Raw genomic sequence first — 8,583 nt, 5'->3', positions numbered from 1 at the left:
CATTCGCCCGGGAGGGCCTTCGGCGCCGGGCACGCGCGGCCCCTTCGCGCGGGAGACCCAGCCGGGGCGTCTTGGCCGACCAGACCCCGCCGCTGCCCGGCGCATCGGGAGCAGAGGCGCTCCCTTGAGACCCCTGGCGGGACCGCGCCGGTTCCCGGCCGCCTCGCGGGCTCTCCGTGCCGCCCCCCCTCGTGCCCCCAGCGCGGCCGTCCCCCGGCTCACCTTCTCCCGGGACTCAGCCGCCCCGACGGAGCCCCCCTTGCCTCCCGGGGAGGGGGGCGCGCCCGGCCACCAAGCGCAGGCACCGGCCGGCTCTGGGCCCGATCCCGGGGCGCGCTCGCCCGGCGCTTCCTTCCCGGCCAGAGATGCGACCCGACCAGCAGCCGCCTCGACCGGGCCGCCCTTCCCGCGCCAACTGCACGGCCTCTCGGCGCAACCCCAGGCGCCGGGCGCAGGCACATCCCCAGGCGTCCTCCAGGCCCCCGGCGGCTCGGGCCCCGCGCTCCCGAACGGCGGCGGCGGTGGCGGGCCGGGGAGGCGCCACGGCTCCCTCCCTCCCTCCTTCCCTCTCTCTCTCTCTGCCTCCCGCCCTGCCCGCCTCCCTGCGGAGGAGCGTCGCCGGCGTGGCGTGGTCCTCGTCCTCGTCCTCGTCCTCGTCGCGGGCGCCGCCTCCCGGGCTCTGTCGCTTTGCGCCGCCCTCTATTTAGCCGCGCCGCTCGCGCCCGCCCGCCCAGCCAGCTGCCGAGAGGGCCCAGGAGGCGACGGAGCCCGCCGGCGGCGGCGGCGATGTGAAGGGCCAGGCGGCGGGGATGGCAGCGGCGGCGCGGCGGCGGCGGCGGAGCGGGAAGAGGAGGCGGCGGCGGAGGACTTGGGCGGCCAGGGGGCGGCAGGCGCGCGCGCAGATGTGGAGGCCGGAGGGGGGGCCCTGCCCGGCTGCGGTCCCTCCCCGGCCCTGTCGTCGGGATGCGCGGCCGGCGGCCGGGGGTGCGGCGGGCGCCTCCAGCTGAGGACCCGCACCGGCCCCACCAGCGCCCCGGGCCGGCCGCACCCTCGGGCGGCGGCGAGGCGATGCTGCCCTGGAAGAGGCACAAGTTCGAGGTGCTGGCGGTCGACGAGCAGAAGCAGCAGCAGCAGCGGCGCGAGCAGCCTCGGCGGCGGCACCAGCAGCACCAGCAAGGCCCGCCGCCAGCCCCGGCCCCGGCGGGGGCGGCGGCGGCGGCGGCGAAGAGCCGGGGCTGCGGCCAGGCGGGCGGCTCCGGGAGCCTGCCCTGCTCGGCGGCGCTGGGCTCGCTGGCGCGCGCCTGCCCGGCCCAGGGCGCCCTCAGCCGGATGGGCAGCCTGTTCCGCTCCAAGCGCAAGAAGTTCCGCGTGAGCAGCGAGGCGCCCACCTACACGGTGCTCTACCTGGGCAACGCCACCACCCTGCAGGCCAAGGGCGAGGGCTGCACCGACGTGGCGGTGGGCAAGATCTGGGCCAAGAGCGAGGCCGGGCGCCACGGCACCAAGATGAAGCTGACTATCGGGCCGCAGGGCATCCGCATGGCCCCCGCCGCCGCCGCCGCCGGCGACGCCTCCTCGGCGGCCCGCCCGGGGCACCTCTACCTGCTCCACCGGGTCACCTACTGCGTGGCTGACCCGCGCCTCCCGCGCCTCTTCGCCTGGATCTACCGGCACGAGGTGAAGCACAAGGCGGTGCTGCTCCGCTGCCACGCCGTCCTGGTCTCCAAGGCCGAGAAGGCCCGCGCCATGGCCCTGCTCCTCTACCAGACCTCGGCGGCGGCGCTGGCCGAGTTCCGCCGCCTCAAGAAGCGCGCCGACGCTCGGCACCAGCAGCTGCAGCAGGTCGGCCCGGGCGCCGCCGCCGCCGACGCCGCCCTCCCGCTGGTGCCGCTGCGCAAGCGGCTGCTCCTCCTGCACGGGCCCGGCTGCTGCTACAAGCCCCCCGTCGAGCGCAGCCGCAGCGCCCCCAAGCTGGGCTCCATCACCGAGGACGCGCTGGGCGAGGAGCTGGAGGAGCGCGAGGCCGGCGGGCCCGGCGGCGGCGGCGGCGGCGGCGGCGGCGGCGGACGGGGCCTCCTGGGCGGCTGTTGCATCAACGGAGCCGGCGGCCCCGGAGACAGAGGAGGAGGAGGAGGAGACGACGAGGAGGAGCAGGAGGACGAGGACGGGGAGGAGGAGCTGCTGGGCGTCCAGGAGGGGGACGAGGAGGAGGAGGAGGAGGAGGCGGCGGCGGGCACGGCAGGGGTGCCCAGCCTGGGGCAGCTGATCAGCGGCCTGGGCGAGCTGACCATCGGCAACGACGTGGCGGTCCTGCGCGCCGACCTCCGCGTCACTCGCCTCCTCTCGGGCGAGAGCACCGGCAGCGAGTCCTCCATCGAGAGCAACGGCGGCCACGAGGGAGGCGGCGGCGGGGGCGACGGCTCCCCGCCCCCGCCGCTCCTGGAGCCGGACAGCGGCTGAGGAGACGCGTCGGAAGGACGACTGGCGAAGCGGGGGGGGGGGGTAGGCGCGGCGGGCCGCTCTTCCTCGGACCCCCGACGGGGAGAGGGGCGCCCGGGGAGCCCCATCCACCCACCGGAGCGACGGCATGGGACGCCTTTCCCCGCGGCTCCCGCTGCGCCCACCGGACGGACTCTGCCGGGCGGGAACCCGTGTCCCTTCCATCCCCGCGGGGAGCCCCACCGACACACGCCCGCCAAGAGGCAGCTCCCCGCCGGCGCTCGCTCTCCGGCTCCCTCTGTGCCCCGGGGAAGGCGTCGGGGCCACCGCAGGAAGTGCTGGGAGGAGGTCCGGCGAGGAGGCGCCCGCGCGGCGCTCGGCTCCCTCCCGCGCACGGGCAAGGACCGACCGACTGTTCGTCTGACTTTCCGGGAGGGGTGGGGAGGATGCTTGGCTTACAGTTGCAGAAGGCCCCTGTCCTCCTGGGGGAGAAGGACTGTGTCTTCCTCCACCCCGCCCCACACACCCCCTTCCTCTCTCTCCTTTTGGAAACAAGGCCTCCTCCCAGCCCGGTCCCCCCCCCCTTCCATGATGTTCCTGTCCGAAGTTTTTGCACTGTGGTGAGGATTTGGCGATCCCTTCTATCCTTGGGTTCACTTTTCTAAGTTATGATGATGACCCTGGTTGATGTTGTTCTTGCTGTTGCTGTTGTTGCTGTTCTTACTCCCCTAAGGTCCCTCTTCTCCAGTCTCCGTGTAAGGTGATCTTTTGCTGTGCAAAAGGAAAAGGGTGGCCCTGGATGCTCACTGAACAGGCAGGGAAGACAGGGCCCCCCCCCGCCCCGCCCCCGTGGAGAGAGGGTGGTGGTCTTGGCCCCTTTCTTTTCTAGGACATCCAGGGAATATGGATCTGTTTTGTGCTCACTTGGAGATAATAAAAAGGATGGTGGTGGGAAAAAAAGCTGGGCCTTTTGCTCCATTTGCGCCTCATCTCTTGCATGGCCAGGCGAGTCCCCCCCCCCCAAAAAAAATGATGCCACATCTCTCCCGAGGGCTGGATTGCCCACTCCAGCCTCTAAATATTCTTTTTTTAAAAAAAAATATTTTTAATTTTAATTAAAAAAATACAAATATTCTAAATATTCTTGGGGATGATCCAGAGAGGGAAGTCATGGGGGGAGGGGGGAGCCAGGTGGCCAGCCTGGGCAGGAGTGTGTAGCCAAGCAGTCTTATTTCTGGGGAGGGGGGGATTTGCAGGCCCCGTATGGTTTCTCCACCTCCTTTTCTGCTCCTTTCTTAGTAAAGGAAATCTCTAGAGACAGGAAAGGCCTGAGCCTAGCAGCTCTTGGAGCACCGCCTTCCCCCCCCCCCAAATCCTCTGCAGGGCACGGGAGGACCCTAGATCCTTGGGCTTCCCTTGTGTGCGGCTCCTGGAGTCTGGACCTTCCCTTCCACCCCTCGGCCCTAGAAGCAGTGCTGGTCCTGGGAGGGAGTGTCAGAAAGTCGTGCTGGTCCCCTCCTGCAGGATCTGACCTTCCTGCCTCTCCCCCGACCCCCCCCCCCCACTGCTTCTGACTGCAGGGGTACAGGCAACCCGTGGTTGTTCTTCTGGACTTTGTGCTTAAGTCTGGGCTGTACAAAATTCCTTGTCAGACTTATCTCAGAAGCAGCTGTCGTTCCATGGACTTTCTGAGTTGTGTTTCCCACCCACCCTGGCAGTCAGGGGGGGGGCATCTGCAGAAGCCTTTTTCTCTCTCTCTCTCTCTGCACCTTCAGTAAATCCATTGGAAGGGAAGCTGGGCTGGGAGGCAGAATTGTCCCCTGTGGCCCCAAGGGCAAGACAGAAGTGAGCGCAGGAGGGCAGGTATGGGGTGGGCATCAGGGGAGACCCCTTGGAGCTCAGAGAGCACTTCGGCAGCAGAACCAACAGCTTGAAAGAAGGGTGGCGGCCTCTCCCCCCCCCCCCCCCCGGTCTGGGGAATCACCAGAAAGAGCCGAGCGGCCACCTCTCGTGGGGGCAGGGGGTGATGGGTAAGGCTGTTCTTATCTGAGTTGCTGGGGATCAGTGCCTGCCCCAGGGCCGGTGTGGGGGGCCAGACGTGCCCCCCTCCCCAGAGAAGGGCAAGGCACAGCACCTGGGGCTTGGGGCTTACCGGCAGCAGCCGCAGGGGAGGACCAGTGGATCCTCCGCTTCCCCAAGTGGCTTCAAGCCCTGACTGAGGGACGGTTTTGCTCGGAAGTCACCTGACCTGAAAGACAGAGGAGCCGAGGAGGCTTCAGCGGGGACCAAGCGCCATGAATCATTTGGGGGGCCCGCCCGCCCGCCCGGTCCTGCGAGGTGGCCTCTGAGATGGCAGGGGCAGGAGCCTGGCCAGGGTCTGCGCCCACGGAGCGGCCGCCCTCTCCTCTCCTCTTGAGCAAGAGCACTGGGTGTGTGGGGGGGGTGAGAGGGAAGAGCCTCAACTGGGGCAGCTCTGGCCCCCCATGTCTCCCTCTCCGGCCACGCCAGGGAAGCCGAGGCCCTTGTCGGGGGAGGTCGGGCGGCTTCTGCTGAAGCCCAGGTGGCTCTGTTTTGGACCTCTGTGCATTGGGGGGGGGCTCCTTCCCACCAGCCCCCCGCCCCCACCCCTCAAGCTGTTGCTGTAGGTATGGAAGGACTATGAACATCATTCCTAAGAGGGAGCAGGATCCAGACCACCAGGAGATAAGCAGGTGCCGTGCTGGGGGAGGGCTTCGGCTCAAGGGTGGGGCCCCCGTTTTCCACGTGGGAGGCTTCGGTTTCAGTGTGCCCAGCGAGTGAGTGAGCGGGTGTGTCTGGAGAGAAACTATGTACAGTAGTCCTTCGGCTGGCATTCAAGAGAAGATTGGACCAGCTCCCTCTCTCCGATCTGCTTGGCCTTGAGCAAGGGGGGGTGGACTGGGTGGCCTTATGAGCCCCCCCCCCTTTCATTATTCCATGATATTCTATGACAGGGTGGGGGCAGAGGAGAGAGGAAGAGAGAGTTGTGTCAGTGAAGACACACCCCTACCTACCCCTGGCTGCCCTTGGCAAGCTGAGGAGGCCAGTCCATCAGGACAGGAGCTGCCTGGCAGCATAGTGGGGGTCCCACCCACCTCAAGAGATATGGGGGGGTTCTGAAGGAGAGGCAGGGCCTCCCTCTGTGAGGCTAGCGTGTGGCTCTCTCCTGCATCCAGCATGGAGGGGGCTGGGTTGCACGTCCTCTAAGAGCCCCTGCTGCCCTGGAAACCAGGCCTGGCTGGGGAGGCATGGGGTTGGAGACCGGGGGGGGGCGGCGGCAGAAGGGGGAGCTGACCTAACCCTTCCAGCTAACGCCCAGCACCAGCAGACGCGCAGTGCTCAGAGAGGTGGGTGGGTCACCTTCCCTGGCTCTGCAGCCCCATAATATATATATTTGGAGGGGGGAGTTTCATTGCCCTACACACCTCCCCAGCGGGGGGTCGTTTTCCTTCCTTCCCCCCTCACGCTTAGAGAGGCAGTCCCCATCCCCACCCCAGGCATCCTGGAGTGGCCTTTCCCAGGCCCCTGGGGCTTGCTGGAAACCACCCACCCTTGCTGCCTTCCTTGAGGCTGGCCACAAGGCTGGCCACGGGGGGGGGGGGGCAGCCAGAGAAGACCCAGCCAGCCTGACCTGGCACAGGGGCTGGAGGGGGAGGGGAGGGGTGAGCCCCTCTGGAGAAGGGGTTCCCCTCTTCCTTTGGGGAGTGGGGAGAGGAGAGCCCTCTCGTTTTCCTTCACAGGAAGGCAAGCACCCTGGATCTACCCCCTGTCCTGCCTTGCAAGGACTGCGGTGGGGGTGGAGGGTGGGAAGCGACCCCCCCCCCCCAGCATGCCTTGCCCCTGGAGTTGTTGGAGGCCGCCCTCATTCCCTCCAGGTCCTGCTCTTCCCTGGTGCCAAGAAAAGCGTTGGCACAGGCCAATTGACAACAATTTCCCACAGAGAAACTGCTCCAAAAATGCAGCCGGTCCAGCTGGTGCGCCCCTCCCATCCTTTGGCCAAGGAAAGCGAGGGGGCAGAGCCGTCCAGAGAAGGAAACGTTTCCTTCTTTCCAACATCCAGAACTCAAGGGCTGTGGCCGGCGGGGCGGCGGGGGGGGAGGAAGCGAGAGAGCATCCCTCAAGTGAAGCTGCCCAAAGGGAGGTGGCTTTGGAATCTTCACCCAGCACTCCTTGACCGCAGGGGTGGAACTGGCCAGGGCGCAAGAAGGCCAGCAGGCAGCCCACCTGGGCACCTTTCAAGCAGGAAGTAGTCAAATCCATGGCCTGGGAGGCTTCGAGAGGGTGAGCGACACCCTCTCCTCTCGGAGGCCTCTCCCAATAGGAGTTCCGGGTGTGTGTGCATTGGGCAGGGGCACAGCCGGTTTCTTCTGCTTCCGGGTTGTCCATTTGGACATCAGCTTGACTGCAGGTGGCCAGAAGGGTTGTTGGGTCCCATCCTGCCCTTGTGTTCCAATGGGAGGGAGGGAGGGAGACACTGAACCAGCCTGGTCCTTCTGCTTGAGACCCCAGCCTGCTCCTTGGAAGAGGAGGAGGAGGAGGAGGAGGAGGAGACACTCCTACCTCCTTCCTGACACCCATGACAGAAGGAGCACAAGGCCAAGATTGGGCTTCTCTTCCCAGCTTCTGGAAAAGGTCTGGATCTTAGGGAAATGGGGACCAGGGGCAGGTCCCAGAAGGCAGCCAAGCACTTCATTCGGGCCACCTTCCAGGACATGCAGTCCTCGGAGACCTTCTGGTTGCCCAAAGGGCTTGGGGGCTTCTTCTTTCCTTCAGGCTGTCCTCAGGGGCTCCCCCCCCACCTGTTTCTGCCATTCCAGGTGGATCCAACTGTTTACCTGCCTCTCCTCCTCTCCTTGCAGAGTACCCAGGTGCTTTCAGTGCCCTGGTGGCTCGGTGCCATTGCTTGGGAGGAGATGATGTTAACAGCCACAGAGCGGGGTGCCCCATCCAGCTGGCCTCATCCCCTGGAAGATTTAGGCTCCTCACTAGCTCAGCACTCTTCCCGTGGCGGGGGGGGGGTGTTAAGCACCCAGGCCCCCTCTTTCCCGCCACGGGAAAGAGGCTTCCAGAGGGCCCCGTGGGAGCTTTGCACGGCTTCCAGCTGCTGGAGCACCATCCTGGAGGTTCAGCCGCCTCGTCTTTTTCCTCGCTGGACCCATGGGAAAGTCAGCTTCTGTCAGGATATGAATGTGGACGTCTGTGCCTGTCAGTGTTTCTATTTTGAACGGCAGCCCCTATTTTAAGCTGAACGAGGGCATTTGATCCCAACTGGACTCACCGGACGCTCTCCCCTCCCCCAGAGCTTCTGCCCTTCCTAGTAAGAGTCTGGAGAAATAATTAATCCCCTGGCTGCCCTCCCGTGGCCAGGTCTTAAGTGGGTGAGACGGGGCAGAAGCAGGTCAGTCGGAGAAAACGCACATCCTCCTCGGTGGGTCCAGGTTGAAGAGGGCTGGTTTGGTCTCGTTTAGCGTAAACTGTACAGGCAAAGCTTGAGAAGGGTGTGTTTGCTAGGTGTCTCCCCCTCCTTCAGCGGCATTACTTGCTACCAGCCTGGCCAGGCCTTCTCTAGCTTCCACCAGTGCAATGGCAGGCTGGAAGAATGATGCCTTGGCTTAGCCACCAGGCCAGCCGTGGCCAGCCCTTTCCTCTTGAAGGCCAGTTTTCAGTGTCCCTGTTGATCCATCCTTATGTTTGTTGCCCTGCGGAGAACAGCAAGGAGGCCTTACTGTGTAAGTGCACAAACTGTGGAAGGAAAGGGGTCGTTTCTTAGTGAAGAGCACGGGATGCAACGGGGGGGGGGGGCAACCAAGCAGGGCTCCCTGCAGCCAACCTCTGCTAGCGATGCAGGCCTTCTCTTGAGGGGGGGGAGGCTTAGACTCAGCCCCGCAGACGAGGAAAGCCCTCCCCTCCCTCCCTCCCTCCCTCCCTCTCTCGCACGGGGCCCCTCCTCCGGTCACGCACCTCACTTGCCCCAGGCTCCCCTTCCAGTCCCAAGGGGACGCTTTGGCCAGAGACCGCCGCCGCCGCCGCGGCCACCCTGCTCCCCAGGGGCCAGGTGTCCACTCTTCTCCGCCCAGCAGCTCAGCTGGGCAGGTCCTGTTCCAAGCCTGGGAGCAGAGGGAGGAT

General features: G+C 65.9%; 1 protein-coding gene across 1 annotated transcript; it reads left to right on the top strand.

The window, feature by feature from the left end:
* Positions 1 to 744: 744 nt before the first annotated feature.
* On the top strand, positions 745 to 3,399 carry FAM43A (family with sequence similarity 43 member A). Its single transcript, XM_072996417.2, has one exon. The coding sequence runs from the start codon at positions 964 to 966 to the stop codon at positions 2,458 to 2,460; it is 1,497 nt and encodes a 498-aa protein (XP_072852518.2). The 5' UTR covers positions 745 to 963; the 3' UTR covers positions 2,461 to 3,399.
* The last annotated feature ends 5,184 nt before the right edge of the window (positions 3,400 to 8,583 follow it).

This window comes from Pogona vitticeps, chromosome 3, assembly GCF_051106095.1.
Source record: "Pogona vitticeps strain Pit_001003342236 chromosome 3, PviZW2.1, whole genome shotgun sequence".
Classification (NCBI taxonomy): domain Eukaryota; kingdom Metazoa; phylum Chordata; class Lepidosauria; order Squamata; family Agamidae; genus Pogona; species Pogona vitticeps.
This window is presented reverse-complemented; position numbering and strand designations above follow the sequence as displayed.

Bases quoted from the DNA above. Each gene is read 5' to 3' on its own strand.
- FAM43A (XM_072996417.2), top strand. From the start codon at position 964: ATGCGCGGCCGGCGGCCGGGGGTGCGGCGGGCGCCTCCAGCTGAGGAC.